The sequence below is a fragment of the Aedes aegypti genome, chromosome 3, assembly GCF_002204515.2.
Source record: "Aedes aegypti strain LVP_AGWG chromosome 3, AaegL5.0 Primary Assembly, whole genome shotgun sequence".
Taxonomy (NCBI): Eukaryota; Metazoa; Arthropoda; class Insecta; order Diptera; family Culicidae; genus Aedes; species Aedes aegypti.
This window is the reverse complement of record NC_035109.1, coordinates 103,471,889-103,493,293: the sequence shown is the minus strand read 5'-3', so window position 1 is coordinate 103,493,293 and position 21,405 is coordinate 103,471,889. Positions and strand designations below refer to the sequence as shown.

General features: G+C 37.9%; 1 protein-coding gene across 1 annotated transcript; it reads right to left on the bottom strand.

Moving 5' to 3' along the window:
* Positions 1–8,798: 8,798 nt before the first annotated feature.
* Positions 8,799–20,254, bottom strand: LOC5563636 (glutamate receptor ionotropic, kainate 5). Its single transcript, XM_001647858.2, has 5 exons — positions 20,097–20,254; positions 19,330–20,034; positions 9,936–10,122; positions 9,469–9,880; positions 8,799–9,408 (listed from the first exon to the last, which is right to left on the bottom strand). The coding sequence occupies exons 1-5, from the start codon at positions 20,161–20,163 to the stop codon at positions 8,908–8,910; spliced, it is 1,872 nt and encodes a 623-aa protein (XP_001647908.2). The 5' UTR covers positions 20,164–20,254; the 3' UTR covers positions 8,799–8,907.
* Between the last annotated feature and the right edge of the window lie 1,151 nt (positions 20,255–21,405).

Sequence of the window (21,405 nt, the reverse complement as noted above, 5' to 3'; positions counted from 1 at the left end):
GAAGAATTTTTCAGAAAGGAGGACATTTTGCTTTACTGGTTTTGAAAAAGGAGGACATTTCAAAAATTTGCCATATCTTAACAAATATTTATTTTTGAAAAAAAAATAGAAAATGCTTTTGGAAAATACTGATAAGTGAACCATTTCTTCAAGAATCAACCTGAATCAATCAAAACCAGTTTGAGGAAGCAAAAATAGCGATGTTTCTACACCTAACACTAAGCAGTGACAATTAGAACACTTAGACAAAGTGATAATTAGAACGCTACTTACAACAGTGACAATGATCAGACGAATCGTAATTTTTTACCTTTTATACAAAACTTAAGTTAATTCAAAGTTTAAACTTCGTAAACGTATAGAATAAAGTGAAAATTCACACAGCCACCAACATTGGTTTCAAATTGATAAATATTTTATCCGTATCCAAGACTGATATATAGTTAGAGATTCTTAAGAATAAATGAGCAGAAAACGAATGGATAAATTGAATATTCGATTAATTTGAAAAAGGAGGACATTCTCAGCTTAAAGGAGGACGGAAGGACGCATGACAAAAAAGGAGGACATGTCCTCCCAAAGGATACCATCTGGTAAGCCTAGGTAAACGTGACACAAAATTCCATTCGAACTTTTGCCCCACTATGGGCCAAAAATTATTTCTAAGCATTTATGCAAAAACTAATACACCTCAAAGCATCATTATGATAGGCCTAGAAACGCCCTTACATAACATATTGTAAGAGATTTTATCTTCATTTGGTTCCAGGGGACGGGCCTGGTGTAGTGGTTAAAACACACGCCTCTCACGCCGAGGACTTGGGATCGAATCTCATCTCCAAGATAGTCACTTATGACGTAAAATGTTAAAGTGAAGTCTTCCTCCGGAAGGGAGGTAAAGCTGTTGGTCCCGAGATGAACTAGCCTAGGGTTAAAAATGACCTAGATAGAAAAAAAAAAGCTTCATTTGGTTCCATGCAACAAAAGTTTGACCAAAAATTACAATATTCACGTCGAAAAACAATAAATAGCCGTAACTTTTTCAAATCTCAATCGATGTTTATGATATTTGGAGTGAAAGTTTCTTACTTTAATAGCACTCGAACCACCATGACTTTTATAAGTTTTGTTTTGAATTGAGCTTCTTCTTCTTTCTGCCATTACGTCCCCACTGGGACAGAGCCTGCTTCTCAGCTTAATGTTCAATGAGCACTTCCACAGCTATTAACTGAGAGTTAATACTGTGCCAATGACTATTTTTGCATGCGTATATCGTGTGATAGGTACGAAGATACTCTATGCCCTGAGAAGCCGAAAAAATTCCCAACTAACATATAGGGTAGGTGTATCAATTAACAGGGTGATCAGCGCACCGGGAAAAAGCCGGGAATTTCAATTAGCACCGAGAAAATTTTGCATACCAAGTAATGTTTCAACCCGCACAATATATATACAGCCATTCCATGAAAAACCGATCTAGTGGGTCACCGAAATCCGTGAAAATTTGCTATTTTGTTCCTTATCCGAAATAAGCATACACGTGTTTTGGACTATGCAAAATTTGTATTTTTTTAAAAATTATAAATTTTGAACCGCTTTACCGATTCTCAATTTTCAAAAAGCTAAAGATTTTGACTTTTCAAGAAAAATATATTAATTTCACAAAAAAAATTACCTGTATAAAAAAATAAAAAAAAAAAAAGTTTTTTTGTGTTTTGAAAGCCTTGAGACCTAAAGGGATATTGCTATTATTCTCATTTTTTCTTGAAAGTTCAGAAAATTTTAAGTTTAGTGTAAAATTTTCAGCGATATATGTTTTTTAGTTTTTCAGATATATATTTTTTTGAAAATAAAAAAATCAGTCGTTTTTTATCGGCACACACTATAGGTCTCAGCGCATTCAATATTTTATTTTTAAAAAATCTAACTTTTGAACAGCTCAACCAATTTCTAATCTTTTTTTATGGAATAAAAGCTTAAGATTTTTCAAATTCAAATTTTCAGAAAAAAATATAAGACTCTGAAAAAAATCATGAAAAAATATTAAAAAAAAAACTAGTTCTAAGGCTTTTTTTTATTTTTTTTTTGTTTTTTTTTCGGTTCTGGGAAAGGAAACATCTTGAGAAAAACTTGAGAAAAAAAATATGATTTTTAGAAGTCAGTCTTGAAAACAAACTATAAAAATCTTAGTCAGTTTAGAGTGTCCCATGGGGACGACTTTACCATACAGCCATTTCAAGGCTAGTGCAGATAAAAACAAAATTTTCACACATTTCATTCTTGCACTTATCAAGGGCAGATTTTTAATTTAGAGCGATTTTTTATTTACCTGTTTATTGATCGTGTTACATTTCTAGGAGCTTCTCTTATCAGTTTTGCACAAATCGCGTTATTTCTGAGTGACTTTGTTGTACAAAACTTATGCTTGGTCAAAAAATATGTGCAATACAAATCTGAAAAAAATATATTTATCATTGCCGATACGGTTGATGATCAGACTATAACTTACTTTAATGGAAATCATAAACTTTTGTATTACTTACTTTACTTTTGATGGCGCTACGTCCTTCAAGACATGACCTGTGTCTCAATGTTACGCCAGCTAACTCGATCCATGGCTGCTAACCTCCGGTTTCTCGATCACCCGTCTTGTACAGGTCGGGTTCGAGGTGAACACCATTTTTGCGGGATTGTTGTCCAGCATGCTCAAAATGTGTCCCGCCCATCGTACCCTTCCAGCTTTGACGACTTTCGTGATACTGGGTTCACCGTAGAGTTGCGCAAGCTCGTGGTTCATTCTTCTCCTCCATACGCCGTTCTCACATACTCCGCCGAAGATCGTCCTAAGCACACGTCGTTCAAAAACTCCTAGCGCTTGCAGGTCCTCTTCGAGCATTGTCCACGTCTCATGCCCATAGAGGACTACCGGTCTTATCAGCGTCTTGTACATGGTACACTTAGTACGGAAGTGAAGTTTACCAGACCGCAAGGTCTTGTGGAGTCCATAGTAAGCACGACTTCCGGAAATGATACGTTTTCGAATTTCTCTGCAGCAGTTGTTTTCTGACGTTATCAATGATCCGAGGTAGACAAATTCGTCCACCACGCTCGGTTCCTCCAGCCAGCAGATATTTCGTCTTCGACGTATTTACATTCAATCCAACCCGATCTGCTTCATGTTTCAGCTTGGTATACTGTTCAGCAACCACCTGGAACGTTTTTCCGACAATGTCCACGTCGTCAGCGAAACAAATGAACTGGCTGGATTTATTGAAAATCGTGCCCCGCATGTTGAAGCCCGCCCGTTTCATAACACCTCCTAGCGCAATATTGAACAGAAGGCAGGAAAGACCATCGCCTTGTCGAAGTCCTTTGCGTGTTTCAAACGGGTCCGATAATGCACCCGATATCTTCACACAGCACTGTACACTATCCATCGTTGCTTTGATCAGTCTAGTCAGTTTTCCGGGAAAACCATTCTCGTCCATAATCTTCCATAGCTCTTCGCGGTCGATGGTATCATAGGCCGCTTTGAAATCGATGAATAGGTGGTGTGTAACTTCCCACAAATCTGCATGCCAGTGGCGATAGACGGCGGAAGATGATCTGGGAAATCACTTTATAGGCTGCATTAAGAATGGTGATCGCTCGATAGTTCTCACATTCTAACTTGTCACCCTTTTTGTATATTGGGTATATTATTCCCTCCTTCCACTCCTCCGGTAGCTGTTCTGTATCCCAGATCCTGGCTATCAATCGGTGCAGACAAGTGGCCAACCTGTCCGGGCCCATTTTAATAAGTTCCGCTCCAATCCTTTCCAGCTGCTTTGATGTTCTTGAGCTGTTTGATAGCATCCTTAACTTCACCTATTGTGGGAGTTGGCACGTCTCCCTTATCCGCCGTACCGATGAAGCCATTTCTCCTGCTGTCTTGATCTTCCTCCTCTGCGCCGTTTAGATGTTCATCGTAGTGCTGCTTCCACCTTTCAATCACCTCACGTTCGTCCGTCAAGATACCTCCATCCTTATTCCGGCACATTTCGGCTCGCGGCACAAAGAATTTGCGGGATGCATTTAGTTTCTTGTAGAACTTACGCGTTTCTTGAGAACGATACAACTGCTCCATCTCTTCGCACTCCAACTCTTCCAGGCGGCGCTTTTTATCCCGGAATAGATGGGTTTGCTGTCTTCGCTTCTGTTTGTATCGTTCCACGTTTTGACGGGTGCCTTGCTGCAGCATCATTGCCCGCGCTGCATTCTTCTCGTCCAAAACCGTCTGACACTCCTCGTCGAACCAACCGTTCCGTCGATTTGCTTCCACGAACCCAATGGGGTCCTCAATAGGGGCTTCGGTGAGCTCTCCCTCTTCCGGCAACGCTGCTTCAAGGCTTTGCGCGTAATCAGTTGCGACTTCGGGTTGCTTGAGTCGTTCCAGATTGTACCGTGACGGGCGTCGGTACCAAATGTCGTTCACAACGGAGAGTCGTTGGCGCACTTTAACCGTCACTAGGTAGTGGTCCGACCCAGAATGAATGTGCATCCAAAATCACATATTCATGCGTCTAAAATCAGAATCACACAAGATGCCATATTAAGCGTTATCAATGTCAAGACAAGTTGTATATAAATCCCCAATACGATTCATAAACGACAATCTGTGTTGACAACAAAACATGTCGTAAATAGTGCAACATAGAATCGCGTTATGTTATATAAACTGACAGATCATATATCAATCCAGAAAGCATCGTATGAAATCGCAATAACTTAGCAAAAATTGCCATCCAAATTTGGCATCTGCTGACGATGGGCCTCATAGAACAACAAATTATGTGTCGCTGTACATGAAACATGTATTAATATTGGCAAAAAATCACCCATTAGATATGCAACCCTTGGCGGTACAGTGGTTAGGTGTCTGATTACTGATCCAGAGGTCCCGCGTTCGAGACTCGCTGGAATCTTTTTTTTTTATTTTCATCCAAATTTTGTGGCATCGTATATCTGATCGCAGAAAGTCCGAAAAAGTCGTGGCAAGTACGCATATAGCCTCCACTTTGGTAGGTATATAGCCTTTTCGTGCATTCTATACGATTGAATTGATTCATATAGAATGATGTATAACAAAAGTTATACCAACCAAAATGTTGACTGGGGAATCGATGTTTGCGCCGCGATAAGTTCTGACGTCGATAATGTCCGAGAAGTGTCTTCCATCTATCAAAACGTGGTTGCGATTCAGTTTGTTGGGGTGATCTTCAGGTGTACCGATACGGGAGGCTGTGCTGGAAGTAGGTACTACGTATGGCCATGTTTTTGGAGGCGGCGAAATCAATCAGTCTAAGGCCGTTTTCGTTCGTAAGCTGGTGAGCGCTGAACTTTCCTATAATCGGTCTAAATTCCTCCTCCTGGCCAACCTGAGCGTTGAGATCTCCGATAACGATTTTGACATCATGGCTTGGGCAGCCGTCGTATTCACGTTCCAGCTGCGCGTAGAAAGCGTCCTTATCGTCATCGTCACTTGCTAGGTGAGGGCTGTGCACGTTGATTATGCTGATATTGAAGAAACGGCCTTTGATCCTCCCCATTCGCATAACAGTTTACGAACAAAGTCGTTTATTTACACAAATTTCATCACACCCGCACAACATGGTGGATGATATCGTTTGATCGATGAGTTTCCTCGCATAAAACGCTATTTTATGAGTTCATATGTACATTTTGTTTCCTCCCGTATACTCGTACGAAGTAAGTCGGATCAATCCGTAGCAGCTGTCAAATCAATTTTGTTATCATAAATTAAGTCGCATAAGAGTACAGACTAGTTCGCAATAAAATCTACACACTCGCATTACATGTTAGTTTTCATCATATAAAATATGCACGTATATCGTCTCCACTTGTGTACGTATAAGGCCTTTTCGCAACATGTTATATGTGAAACTTTGCGCACATAAGCATCGCATAACGCAAAAGGTAATTTCGTTATATGTACATTCTGGTTGTCTGGGTCAACTTGCACATTCTGTTGTCGTTTGGCCACCACCCAATCACGCGCCTCTGCATTTCGCCCATCACGATAAAAGCTGTGCCCAGCTCATGTCTGTTGCCGCAGCTCTGGTAGATGGTATAACCATCCCTATACGTATGTACCGTCGACCCTTTCCAGCAAACCTCCTGCAGCGCTACGATGTCGAACTAGCGGACCCTCAATAATTCGGAAAGAATGCGGGTACTTCCCAAGAAATTGACAGACTTACAGTTCCATGATCCGAGTTTTTAATCGATACTCCGTTTTCGATGCCTGAGTCTATGCCGATTGTTCCGGTCCGATTTACATTGTACACGGAGAAAAAAGAATTGTCCAGTCAATCATATTTGCTGGTAGATCAATCATATTTTACATTGAATTCCAGTCAACCATACATTAAAATTGATTCAACTGTATCTATGGTTGGTTCAACTATTTGGTATGACTGGTTCAACTACACAAAACAATTGAATCAATTATAGATATGATTGACTCAGTAATAATATACAATCACGTCAATGGTATTATTGTTGATGTTGTGTTGTCAAAACCGTCACGAATCTTCTTTATCGACATTGCAAAAATGCGACAAAATGTAAATAAATATGGGAGCAGGAATACAAACTACTATCTTGTGAGTGAGAGCCCATCAGCTTACATCTACTCCAACATCGCTTGTTGGTAATCAGCGGTTTTTTGCGGTACAGGTCATAACGTTTCAAGGTAATAATGTACGGAAAGCTGATTCAACAATAATATAATTGAAATATTCATGTGATGGAAGACAGAAACAAAAGCAAAAGGGATTGGGCAAACCATACTGTCAGTTTAAAAGCACCGATAATATGCTTGTAACAATCGTATCCAGGCATGTTAAAACAACTATCGGAAAAGTTATGTCAATCGTGCAAGAATTTTCTGCGTGTATGCTCCCTGTACTGATGATGACCACAAATGGGATCTATTTTATACCTGCAGGTACGCGAAGTACCAATGGTACGCATTGTCCAGGCATTTACCACCCAAAAATTGAAAATTGAAAATTGAAAATTGAAAATTGAAAATTGAAAATTGAAAATTGAAAATTGAAAATTGAAAATTGAAAATTGAAAATTGAAAATTGAAAATTGAAAATTGAAAATTGAAAATTGAAAATTGAAAATTGAAAATTGAAAATTGAAAATTGAAAATTGAAAATTGAAAATTGAAAATTGAAAATTGAAAATTGAAAATTGAAAATTGAAAATTGAAAATTGAAAATTGAAAATTGAAAATTGAAAATTGAAAATTGAAAATTGAAAATTGAAAATTGAAAATTGAAAATTGAAAATTGAAAATTGAAAATTGAAAATTGAAAATTGAAAATTGAAAATTGAAAATTGAAAATTGAAAATTGAAAATTGAAAATTGAAAATTGAAAATTGAAAATTGAAAATTGAAAATTGAAAATTGAAAATTGAAAATTGAAAATTGAAAATTGAAAATTGAAAATTGAAAATTGAAAATTGAAAATTGAAAATTGAAAATTGAAAATTGAAAATTGAAAATTGAAAATTGAAAATTGAAAATTGAAAATTGAAAATTGAAAATTGAAAATTGAAAATTGAAAATTGAAAATTGAAAATTGAAAATTGAAAATTGAAAATTGAAAATTGAAAATTGAAAATTGAAAATTGAAAATTGAAAATTGAAAATTGAAAATTGAAAATTGAAAATTGAAAATTGAAAATTGAAAATTGAAAATTGAAAATTGAAAATTGAAAATTGAAAATTGAAAATTGAAAATTGAAAATTGAAGATTGAAAATTGATAATTGAAAATTGAAAATTGAAAATTGATGTGCTTACTGCCTGACGACACTAATCGCTGGGCATGAAGTCCGAATGTGATTCATACTTAAGGCGTATAAAAGCATATGCAAATCTTGACTAAATGTGCTCCACAAAACAAAACAATCAAAGCACACCTAGCAACGATTTTCAAAATCACCGCCGCAATAAAATGAATGATTCTGTCTGGAATTTGAATCAGAACGGTAGTGGTGATCGGGCAGCTATTCAGCAATACCAAGCAATCGTGTGTTAAAATTCTACCGGTGGAGGATCTTTTCGGGTTGGAAATTTTCTCTACTCCTCATGGCACAGAGTATTATCGTACCTGCCGCACGATATACACATGCAAAAAATGGTCAAAAAGCAAAAAAAAAAACTCAGTTACAGTGAAGATGTAACGAAACCAAAAATCGAATTTTCCAAAGCACAAGCCTAGAGAACCAGACAATCGATTTAACTGAAAGATCGATGGATTGGTGACCAATCGATAAAATTTTCAGCCCGAACGGTTGTTTGGTTCTCTAGATTTGTGCTCTTGAAATTCGAGGTTTAGATGTGGAAGTGCTCATAATAACACTTTGCTGAGAAACAGATCTACACAAAAAAAAAAAGAATGATAAGAAGATATGGGAATTGTAATACAGTAGTTTCTCGTTTTTATCACTGCTCGTTTTAATATTTAATATCCTAGTTTTAATAACTCTCTCGATTTTAGCACAGTTTTGTATTCGATTTTACCACGCCATAATAATTGTATGAAGTTCATACATTTTACATTGAAAAATAACCCTAAGGAATTAACATATATCGATTGGACCAATCTCCTACTCTATTTGCCCTATTTCTACATAAATCTTAAATTTTGATGAAAATTGTATGGCAGAAAAATACATTATCATCATCATCGCATCTTTATATCAATTCTGTATCAACTACTTTATTTGATATTATGATCTTTATTTATTTATTCTGAAATTCTTTATGATGATCATAAATTTAGTAAACCCCGACTTGTATTCTGCCATAAACGGTCTAATGAAGATTTTAATTTGTAGTTGACACTTGTTTTTGAGAATTATATAACCAAACTTCTATCACGAACGTCACTCCAGCACAAAGTGACCCACAGCCTAGAACAATCAATCCCCCAAAAACGTCCTCCACTGCCAGGGCCTTCGGTTGATAAGGTTCACGTTCATGTGAACTCAAAGCACCCGTTTGCACGTAATAGTCATTATGCTGATACATTATCCGGAGCTCTTGAACACGCAACAGCAATCCACTAGCGGTCAGGTGCAGCAATTCATTAAACTTCTCGATCAGTGGCCACGTTTTGGTTGCCATCGCCACTTCGTGTTCGTAGTACAGATCGCCTCTCATGAGCTGATAGTTGTGAATATTACCCGAATTGATCCAATCGCCTAGCATCAGGTGCCCGTTGTGAAGCCGTCCCATTGCGAACGCCGAACCTCCCTGATCCGCTATCTGGTGCAACTTGGGAGCTGGGTAGACTTTAAAGTGGGAAACCAACTTCATCACCGCTGGCTGAAAGATGTAATATATTTAAGATAATCTGTGTTCGCTAAGAATCACAATTAAAAGTACATTTTTCGATAACAGCAATGAGTAAGTCCACGCTTCATGGGCTTGTAACCACGGTATACCGCTTTCAGCCAAATCTTCCAATGAATTAACTTCCTTTTCATACAAAGGAATAGTTCGTAGACTCGCATATTTCCCAGAGTAAATGGCAGCTATGTTTAAGCTAAATAAGAGTAATGCCACGGATAGAACGGTTTCGGAAACTGAACGGTTACGGATGTTGTTGGTAGATTGGAGAAGAAATACGGCGAATACGTTGAACGCATTCCATACGACGCTATTCTCCAAAGGTTTTTTCCTAGAACACTGGAAAATAATGGTATAAATGATTACACTGCACATGAATGTCCCAAAAATGATCAGATAGACCGATGTCAAAAACACCATTGCGACGATTTTCCATCGTGGGAGAAGACTAAAAGATATGATATTTAGTCACGATTACAATTATCAAGATGATTTCGACTCACTTTGGTTTTGGAGTGAGACAGGTTACACCACCTCGTTGAACAGGGGATGAGAAGGTCAGAAACGAGTAGCAGTGGTACCAACTACTAATAGCTCCTAGTCCGATATCTGCACGACGTTCGACCAAGTTTCCAATAATTCCGTTTCCCGTCCGATTCGGATGGATTACACCCCACATGTTTTTTGAATCTACAATGATAATAAATTAGGAATCTCCTATTTGATGTTCACCAGGGCTGTGACGATTTACTGTTTATCGATATTATCTACAGTTAACTCTCCCTTACTCAATATTCCGTATCTCGATATCGAGTTAGAGAACCATAGTAAAAGTTGGTTTTCATGGCTAACTCGATGGTCTCTTGGATCGCAGTTGCATTGGTTTTGTGTTCTGTTACTCGATACCTCCCTAACTCGATGGTCCCTTCAATATCGAGTAAGGGAGAGATGACTGTATATCGATCATGGGTGTCTCAAGGATTTCCATGAGGGGATAAAGGGAAGAGGAGTGACCTTAGAAGTTCATTTACGCATTTAAAGCAAACACGATCTCTATACTCATCCCCTACATTTTTTTGCATAAACATTCTACTGGTAGAAATCATAATCACCAACAATTTTAATAGGCATCCCTAAAATAGATTTATGAAGTATTGCTCTAAGAATCCGTTAAAAACCTACAAATGTCTTCTTCAGCTCCAATAATGTATTCCAGCAAATGTAAATCTTAAAAAGTAAGGCATTTGTTCATAAAAATCATACTAACATTTGTTGCAGCTTTTGAAAATGGCCTATAATTTTTTGCATGCAGCTTATTTGGAAAATTCTAACTACGAAACTGTTGATTTTAGAGAAAAATGTTTTATGAAGAAATTACACACTGAAAAAAAATGTATGTTTTTTCAGGAAAAATTGAAAAATGAGTAGTGGAGCATCGACTCATGAAGGGCTGACTGTACTTCTAGAGAAATAATTCATATAATCATTATGGTTTAGAATCATTTCATGATGCTTACTGTATCATTAGAACTATATATTTCGACAAAAAAAAAACAAATTTTGAAAATTGACCAACAGTTGTTCTTGGAAAAAACTTTTTTCTCCATCATGAAACTTTGTCCCAAACATCTGTTTACTATCAAGATTCTATGGTGAAAATTTAAAAATAATTAGAATGGGATTTCTGTGTAATTTAAAATTTAAGTTTTATTTTTCATTTTTTATGAAAATAAATGAAATATTTTTTCAGTGTATTTTTTTTATAGTACAAACGGTTCACTACAACTTCTTCATAGAACATTTTTCTCTAAAATCAACAATTTCGGAGTTAGAATTTTCCATATAAGCTGCATGCAAAAAATTATAGGGCATTTTCAAAAGTTCTACTTGAGTCAAAATGATCATTTTTTCTATGGAAAACACTTATTTTACCATACCAAAAACATGTGCAAAATTTAATCCAAATCGAAGACTATTTTTTCGACTCATTCTGGATGGAATTCGTCATTAGTATTTGTCTGGAACTCTGGCATTTATGTTCTAAAATCATGAATTCTCCAATAATCTAGATGGAGGAATTTCTAAAAGAAATGGAGGTTTTTTTTTAAACTAAATACATCTATTTTTTTTTGTCTTAGGCTCTTAGGAGGTCTTAGGAGCTGTTGGGAGCTGTCATTAGCATTCCAAAATATCACGAAAAGTAAAGCCAGGAGATTCTTAAGGGGTTTCTCCTAAAAATGTCTCAGATAGTTCTCCAAAGACACATCAAGGATTTTTTGTGAGAATATTCTTACAAGAAATCCATGAAATGCAAGAAGTAATGTCTTATATTTTATTTTTAATTAATTTCGGTAGTATTTTTCAAGAGTCAAAGACATATTATTACTGTTATTATAGAAAAAAAAAGGTAAGAAGCATTGGATGAAGTCTTGGAAAAACGTCTGAACTATTTTCAAATGTTTCCTAGGCAGTATTCTTGTTTCCATTTCCTCCTTATCCATGGATCGCATCACCGATTGAAGGTGACACCCGGTTTTTTTCGTTCTAAACTAAAAAATAATACTCTTCCCGTGGTGATTGTTGAGATGCAAAGGTATTCCCGGTCTCTAGAAGCAAGAACTTATAATTTTGTCAATAATTTTGCATGTTTTTTTTTTGAAGAAGCCCCATAAACATTCCTGGAAAAATTGCTTGAATAATATCTTAAAACTACTTAGGGTAAATTACTGGAAAATTCTTGGATTATTTCATGTGGTATCCTCGCCTAAGGCAAAGTTTGGAGATATTCTCAGTGAAATTCCTGGTTTTGTGTACCGTAAGGACGCCATCCACCGATCATTTAACAGCATTTCAACACATTTAATTCTGTCAAAAATCTGTTTTTTAATGTTTCTGAAACATTTGTCGCTCCGCCATAATAAAACCAATATTGAACTCACGTTTACCACCTTAAACAGCATAACATTATTTTTGCCAGACAATACTGAAAATTAAATTAAATGAATTGTACTATAGCATAGTCATTTTTGATATGTTAATACAAGTTGGCAATTTTTGTCGCAGAATTTTCTTCAGTTTACGAAAAAAAATGTCATGAGCGGTGAGTGGCGTCCTTACGGTATATTATTCTTCGATCTAGGCAGATTCTTCAATCCCTAAAAAAATGGAATTTCTGGAAAAATCCTCAAAAGCGTTTTGGGAGGAGTTCTCACAGGTTTCTTATAACAAACTGTTTGCTTAGTTGTAGGTTGCAGTTCATCAAGGATTGCCATAAAACTATAAGGAGAACTGATTTCTGTAGGACTTTATGGAGTCATTCAATGCAAAATTCGGTGTCCGGCCATTTGGCCGAACGCCATTTGGCCGAATGCCATTTGGCCGAAAGGGTCATTTGGCCGAATGCCGTTTGGCCGAATCATGAACAAAAAAATCAAATTGCTATAACGCTGATGTGTAGGATTCATAAGTGTGGCCCAATAACTGATGAGCTTATTAATTTGTTGATTTTTATGATGTGACAGGACATCATGTTTGTCACTATATAAGAGCTCCAAGAGAATTATAACATCGAACCTTTAATTCAGGACGAAGTTGTGAACTCCACACATCGCGTCAAGACTCTGAGGTGATGACTGATTCGTCACTGGCATACCAACTGTGTAATAAGGTTTCAAGTGTTTTTAATGACTTCATCAGAAATTTTTCCATCTTTAAAACATAGGCTATTCTTTCGAGTTATACTGGTTCTATTACTATCGGCAGTAGTTTAGCTTATATTTTAATTGGGATTTTTTCCTTCTTTAAATCATCGGCAGTTCTTTGTAGTTGTACTGATGAAATTATTATATTAAATTAAATTTTCATAAGAGATTTTTCCTTCTTTTGATCGTAGACTGTTCTTTCAAAAGAGACATATTTTTCATAGTTATTGGAATTAAAGCTTATAATACGTTTTATTCAAAACATACTTTTTAGCTGAAGGGTTAACTTAGGTAAGATGTCATTCTCCTTAAAAATTAAGATTACAACATGTGAACTGAACACTGCACCGTTCCTTGCTGTTGTTGTTGTTGTTTGATGAGAGGGACTTTAACCCGAATACCGTTCCTTGCGTATAGCAATAAACGACTCGGAGAACACTTACGTCAAAGAAGCACACTGTTTCTCCGTTGTGAAAAGAAGAGGCCAAGACTAGTTGATGTCAGAACTATGACATATATTACTTAGTACGATTCGAGGAATCGAAGCAACCTGATCCAGCAGAAGGACGAAATAATCTTAAACCATTTTAGTTACTGTCAAAAGCTAAATACAAATGCGATGCCAAAGAATCTGCTAGTGGCTATCACCGCTAGCATAGAAGCGAACAACTACTTACATTTAAGATGTTCTTCTTTCAGCACTGACTGTTTCTTGAACTAACACTAAAAAACTTATTAGAATAGTTTAAGAGGTTTTGGATGAGCTGGTTATTCTGGATAACTGGTTCTTTGGTGCAGGTGGCAAATATGTAGGCGGTTCTTAAACTTAATTTGCGATGATTTTGTAAACCAAGTCCAAAGAAATGTAAAATCGGGTGAATATTTGTGTCTTGAATTTTGAGATGAATATTTACTCCGCTAAATAACCTTGAATTCTCCGATGAGTTTCTGTCAAGCCTGCAGCTGGAAGTGTCGATATAGGAATTTATTACATCATATAAACTCTCTGACTTACTCATTCGCTCTTTCTTCACTTCCCTTCCGTGGCTCCGTTTGGCACATGTCACTTGAGCTTTCATTAGGTGCCTTAACATAGTCTTGAGGATATACGTCCTCTACATTCGGTACAATATATACATAGGAACGCGGTCATCTACAGCAGTATGCTTAGCACATAATTGACCACTACTATCTGTGGGACTGTTATGCCTAGAAATTCACCAAAAACCCCGTATTTCTAGGCATAACAGTCCCACTATGAATTTCGTAGCTAAAATTACATTTTTCCCACAGCACAAACTCTTGACTCTAATGAACGCGATATTTTTGACGTTGGATAACGTCTTACGGCAACATATGGGGGTACAATTCAGAAAAACGAAAAATTGAGCATGTAACGAAAAATGGTCAGGTTTTGACCGCTAATAACTCAGTCATTTATTGATAGATTTTCAATATTTATCCATGAATCGATTGGAAATTTATCTACGCGTCGATTCAAATGGAGGACACTATTGATTATTAGCAACAAACTATTGAAATATCGTAAAACGTTGACCCCTTTCTTATCTAACCAATCACGTTCAAGCACATTTTTCGGTTCCGCTTCCCACTATAAAAGCGCACCGCACCCTGCTTCTTCCCTCATTCTTCTTTTTGCCGTCAGACTGTGAACACGGTCGGCGAGCAAATTTCGAGAGTCATTCGCGTCCTCAGTTCAGTTTTCAATAGGACGCGAATACAACACGCATTAGAACCGAAGAACCACGCATTTCGGAGCCGCAGCAACTGAAGCCGCTCATTTGAGTGCACCAGCCAGCATAATCGTTTTCGGCCAGAAATCGTCGCTACCAGCCAGTGCTCCGCTGTCATTGCCATGCGGGAGGCTAGCGCGGTCATTCTGGTTCATTAGATCGAGCGGCACAGCCGTTACCGTCCGTGTAATATTCCCTAATTTGTACGAGATGGCTGAAGAAAATCGACCAAAGCCGCTTGTTGAAGCGCACATCGTCATCCGCACCGCAAATCTCATCGGGCGAGGCAGATTGAAACCAGTGCGCCGTCAAAATGTGTCCGTGTTACGCAAATTCAACAACTCAATCGGCCCTTTTGAGAGCCAACAAATGTGTTTTAAAGAGTTATTTGTATAATATTCCCTAATGTGTTTACCACATACTTGCTATAATCTCTTAATTCATCTCATAGTATCATACAATAATTGATTTATTACGAATAATTGACAATACGGCAATTTGGAGCTGTTTCCGAGGATGCTGCTGCAGTGCCGTCGGGTTGCAATAACAGCATAATGCTAATCTGTACATCCCTTACCCAGACATCAGTTTCATATAGCCTATTTCCCAGATAAGAAAACGAAGAATATGAAAGGAGGAGCATCATCTGCTATTCTAAGGGTATAAAGCATCCCTCCTTCGTTGAATCTGGTTTCATTCTGTTTTCGCTTTCAAGCTGGTAAGAGCTTCTCCAAACCTGCTCAGCTCCTCGCCACCAGAGGCAAGCTGTTGTACGAGATGACTGAAGAAAATCGACCAAAGCCGCTTGTTGAAGCGCACATCGTCATGCGCATCGCAAATCTCATCGGGCGAGGAGGATTGAAACCAGTGCGCCGTCAAAATGTGTCCGTGTTACGCAAATTCAACAACTCAATCGGCCCTTTTGAGAGCCAACAAATGTGTTTTAAAGAGTTATTTGTATAATATTCCCTAATGTGTTTACCACATACTTGCTATAATATCCTAATTCATCTCATTCCATCATACAATAATTGATTTATTACGGCAATTTGAGGCTGTTTCCGAGGACGCAGCGTAGTTAACGTCATGCAATCGGGTCTTGTACACAGCCCCCTCTGATTTTTGTATAGAAATAAAAATAAATTAAAATATAAATTGTATGGCGCGTGAGAAATCTGAAACCCCCTCCCCCCATGAACCTTTATGTAATAAATGGATGGCCCCTAAGGATATTATTTCCATCTATTAAATGTAAGGACTAAAGAATATGATTATCTCTGGGATTATTCATAAGGAACGGTCGCATTTCCCAAGTGATCCATTTCATTCATAATTTTCTTGTCAATTATCGCAGTCATGATCATTGATTAGTTGCGAGTTTGGTGATGCATTCCCTATTACGGACATCATTTTCATACTACAAACAGATCACCCAAAACTCTTTCTCTGTTTATTTGGAGAGCAAAAGTTACCGCCCATGCTTCTTCTTCCATCGACCAGTTCTATCGGTGTTGAAGTGTTAACCGAACCAACCAAATAATAACACTCAATATCCATAATAGATCAGAATTGACATGCAACAAATAGTTTGAAAATTGATTAGATTTTTAGATTTCCAGGTAAATCTTTCATAAGTTCGTGACGGTCCTAAATCAGTAAATAGAAGAAGCTAACGTTATCCAACGTCAACTTGGCGGTCGTATCTCGGAAACAACCTCTTACTTTTTATACTACTGTAAAGATTTTAATTTAATATACCACACACCTGGTCAATACGAGGCCTAAATGTGTTAAAATCTTTAAACGCGTTTTTCTCGATTGCATATTTTGGAACATGGGACAATTATGCGTATAACGGCAGTGCATCCCCATCAAACACTACCTCATCACTATTATCACTAGGCCTACCTCTATCTCTACCTGCATCCATGTACTTCATTTTGGTAGAATTATGGATCAAAGATATCCTCGCTGTCTCCCTCTCCAAAGGCACGAAGGCCTCCTCCACTACTGACCTGCGATCGATTAGAATGACGTCGATAATGTCCGTAAAGCTGAGGAGCATTTGCGATCGGGTGATGATTGTGTCGTTTCTGTGCACGTCAGAGCTCCTAATAGTACACTCGACTGCAATGTTGAATATTAAATTTGAAAGTGCCTCTCCTTGCTGTAGATCTTTAGGTTCAGTGCAACCTGTCTTTTGACAGATCGTGAATTCAGATTGTTCAAGTACCAACCTTCCACGTCAAAATGCATGCTTGTAAAGTTACACGGGAGAATAAACTGATATGATCTATCTTTTGTAGTGGACGTCGACCAGTGATCGTCTTTCACTATTGATGTATTGATATTGAAGAAGCAACCCTAAATTATAGTATACAATACGTGCCTTAATCCGTCTACTTAGCGTCACAAACGAGGTTGACATTTTTGCAATCCAAACACTTAATTTCGAACCATCCTGCAATGCACGTATTAGCCTAATTAGTTTCGCTGGAAACCGATGTCCAGACATTTCTGCTATAGCCTATTTTTTTACTGAATTCGAAATCAATAAACAGATGGTGAGTCTGCAAGTTATACTCCCGAAATTTATCAAAGATCATTCGCAATGTAAACATCTGGTCCATTGTCGAGCGACTCTCACGAAAATCAGCCAAGTATTCGCCGACAAAGGACTCCTCGAGCGGTCTCAGGCTGTTAAACCGGATGCGTGACAATATTTTGTACGCCGAATTCAGCAGTCTATGTCCTGACTTGTAGATTGGGTGTATGACGCTATCCGACCAACCGGTAGGCATTACTTCGTCCTCCCATACCTTCAGAAGTATTCGATGGATCGATTGGTAAAACTGCTCACTTCCGCGATGGAGAAGCTCGACCGGGATCTCGTCCTTCCCAGCATCCTCAGAGCTCTTCTGTCTAACCTCTCCTATGATTGGTAGGTCCACAGTATGAGGACACTCAACTGAGAAGCAGACTCTGATCTAGCCAGAGAGAAGAACCTGGCTGTAACCGCCATTTTTTTTGGTTAACAAAACTCCCTTCATTCATTCAAACTTTCGATCATTGCACATGGCGGGCACTAGTACGCGCGTCTTTGACCGTTGCATAAAATCTCCGCATATCGTTACGGTTCATGCTATATTGTGATTCAGCTAGCACACTTTTTCTTGCTGCCTTTTCTTTCTGCGGCGAACACATTTTCTTTAGCTCTCGCTACTCTCTAATCTGTAGACTACTGGCCACAAACATACGGATTCAAGCGAAATTCTTCATTTATGTCACACTCTGGCACTAATTGGACCAGTCGTTACGCATTCATTGATTAGTGCCAATAGCATTCCGTGCCGTTTTAGTCACATCATCATGGATATGGTGCCACAGGCAGTTGACTTCTCCAGAAACGTTAGTACGTTGATCCAACTGCTCGTTTAGCTGCTAGCAGTACTGTGCAACTTCCCCATCGATCGACAAGCAGTCGATAGTGAAGCGCAACGTTTTGTAAATTCTGAGACTCGTGACGCTACATCCAGAAAAGATAATGAAAAGGGCTTCGAAAGGTCCGGACATCTATAACATCTGAAAAATGTCTTTCTGCACGTGGTCTGTGCACTAAATTTACATGCACACTAATACTACGTAGCGGCAAAATTGTACATTCAAAATTTCACTTTGTGAACGCCATGAGGCTTCTGAACAGCTTTTCTGCAGACCACAACTTCGTAAAAAATATGCTGAGTAGAAGAACTTGTCCTTCATTCTCAGCACACAGATTTGATCGCTTAGGCAGTGGCCATTTCAAAATTAAAAATTTTCAACAAATTTCGCCCTACCCCAATCGCATTTTGTATTGAAAACTCCAGCGTTATGTAAGTTTGTGGACGGCGCCTTACTGATTTCCACCGGCCCAAACGCAATAATAACGGAACGGCTACGGAAAACGCTTGCTTTATCAGCTTCCCATTCCCAGCCAACTCTACGATCCGCTCTGTCGCTGCCACTTTAGCAGATGTGGTACTTGAATGAAGAGTTGGCGATGGAATCCATCGCTCGGAATTCACGTTCTCTGGTTTTGGGCCAGAGTTTTTCTCGGATAGCTGCTATTTTCACGTCGAAAACCAACAGTTCAAGAACCAGGTACTCAAAATTGATAAAACGTTCAAATATAGCAATGCTCATGGCTTGATCTAAAAGCATTGCTCAGAGCTTCAATATTTTCAAATCACTAATCCATCGTCAATCCAAATTGTTAGCAAAAATTGTTACAGCTAGCACTACCTCGCTCTTGATGTGAATGACGTGGTTGATTGAGTTCGTGGTATTATAGAAAATATTGTAACTTTAAACGAATCAAGCTGACCCTATTCGATAATTATCGATATTATCGTATTTATCGATACCGTCACAGCCCTAAAGTGCACATATAAATTTAAACTTACCGACAACTAGATCAACCGTACAATTGCGTCTTCGGCAAAAATCCACCAGTAGAATACCATGCAGTCCATCCATTGAGTAGGATTGATTCCCCAGTCGAATTTCCGTATTCCTAGCGTCATCGCTAGATAGGAAAATATGGGGATTAATATTGAAAGTTGCCAAGCGTATCGGCCTTCCCCGCAAATTGAGCGTTTTATCAGGAAATAGCTCAGACTCAAATTCAAACGAACGCCTTTGAGTGTGGTAACGATCCACCAAATTCCATTCAAAACCTTTTTTGGTGTCAACAAAGCGATGGCTTAGTAGTTCAACCAACGGTCGTTCATCAGATGGCAGTAAAATTAGTAGATTCATGATTTCCCATATGCTAGGATGCTTTCGCATGGAGTCCAGTAATCCCTCCGAACCACGGTCTTCCATCAATAGTATCACATATTTGTTGGGGTTTCTGTAGTTAGCTTGGTCATGTATCTCCAGAAAGATGTTCAAAAAGTCCAATACCACGTAATGCTGCACGATAAAAGTGTTACATCCAGATTCAATGCTGGTTAGCAGAGTATTGTGCGTCGAATTGGATTGACCAATGTCTTCTAGCCTTATCACTATGTACGGTATACCGGATAAAATTTCCGAAATCGGGAGGTGGTGAATTAGATTCCCAATTAGCAAGCAAACTGTATAGATACCCGTTATATTCGTGAAAGCTAGAATTGAGAATCAATTAACAAAAATTATCCGACGTTAAACTTTCCTGTGCATGATTTACAGGCGTCATTTAAAATATCGCCATAATAATTCCAAAACTTTACGGTTTCACGCTCTAGCTGCTCCATATTAACTGATATCGAGAGTGGAAATTTTTCACATGATCAACACTCAGTCTCCGATACATAGTTAATCACCACAGTATTGAACTATTGGTCACGTCAATGAGCAAAAAATCAATTAAGAATTAATGGCCTCGTTTTGTAAGATACATATAGGTTCTGAACACACATAGGACTAGCACATACGACCAATGTCACGTCAACTATATGTACAGTAAACTGTAGGAAGATACCCATTTGAAAATCGCAAAATCAGTGGAACTACGATACCAAGGACTATTGTTGTAGCCATGAAAACCAACTAATGTTATGGTGGGTTGACTGTAATCTATAACTTGAGTGCGCATCGTACTCTCCTGCTGTGTGAACACAAATTCATTCTAATGAACGAATATATAAGACTATCTATAACTACAAAACACTGCTTCTCAATGATACTTTCCATACCTGGTGATCCTTTTTCGATCTTTGTAAGGATTCTTATCTTTAATTTTTGTTAGGCCCGAAAAAAAAAATTTCGTTGGGGGTGATATGGAAGAAACGACGTGTTCCCAAAATCACGCTTTCTTTTTTGATTCAAGTGAGGAAACAAAGAGTGCCGCCAACCGTGGTGAGTTGTTCCGAATTTGGAAGAATTATGCAGAAGATCTTAAGCTCCTTTAGGAGCATTAAGGTTTTCTTCCTAATCGCAAAGGAAGGAGACTGTTGCGCCGGAAACTCTTAGACATCGCGAACTTCTTCTCAAAAAACTTCAAGAGAAGAAGCCATTTTTTTTCAACTTATGACGACAAAACTGAACGTTTGTTCAAAGTCGGTTTTGAAACGTCTCTCAAGTGGCTATAAGTCACCTCAAGATATCAAAAATGGAATAAATGATTCACTTGGATTTTCCCCAGTCCAAGTAATCATTATGAAAAAGAGAACCCAATCTGGCATTGTTTGGAAAGGGCTTTAGAAAAAGCAAGACTTATGTTCGATGTCCGAGTGACATGGGATCATTTCCAGAAACCTGGAGGAAATTACCACAACCTAGGGACGTTCCGATACTTCCGATATATCGGAGTATCGATATTTTGCTTTCGATATTCGATATTTTGGTATCGATATTTCCTATTCAATATATCAGTGATATCGATATTTTCTTCCGATATATCGTACATTAAATAAGGAAAACAATTGAAGGGTTTTCTCAATTCATAATTTATTTTTTTGTATTTATAAAAGCAGTTACCATTCGAATTGTACTAC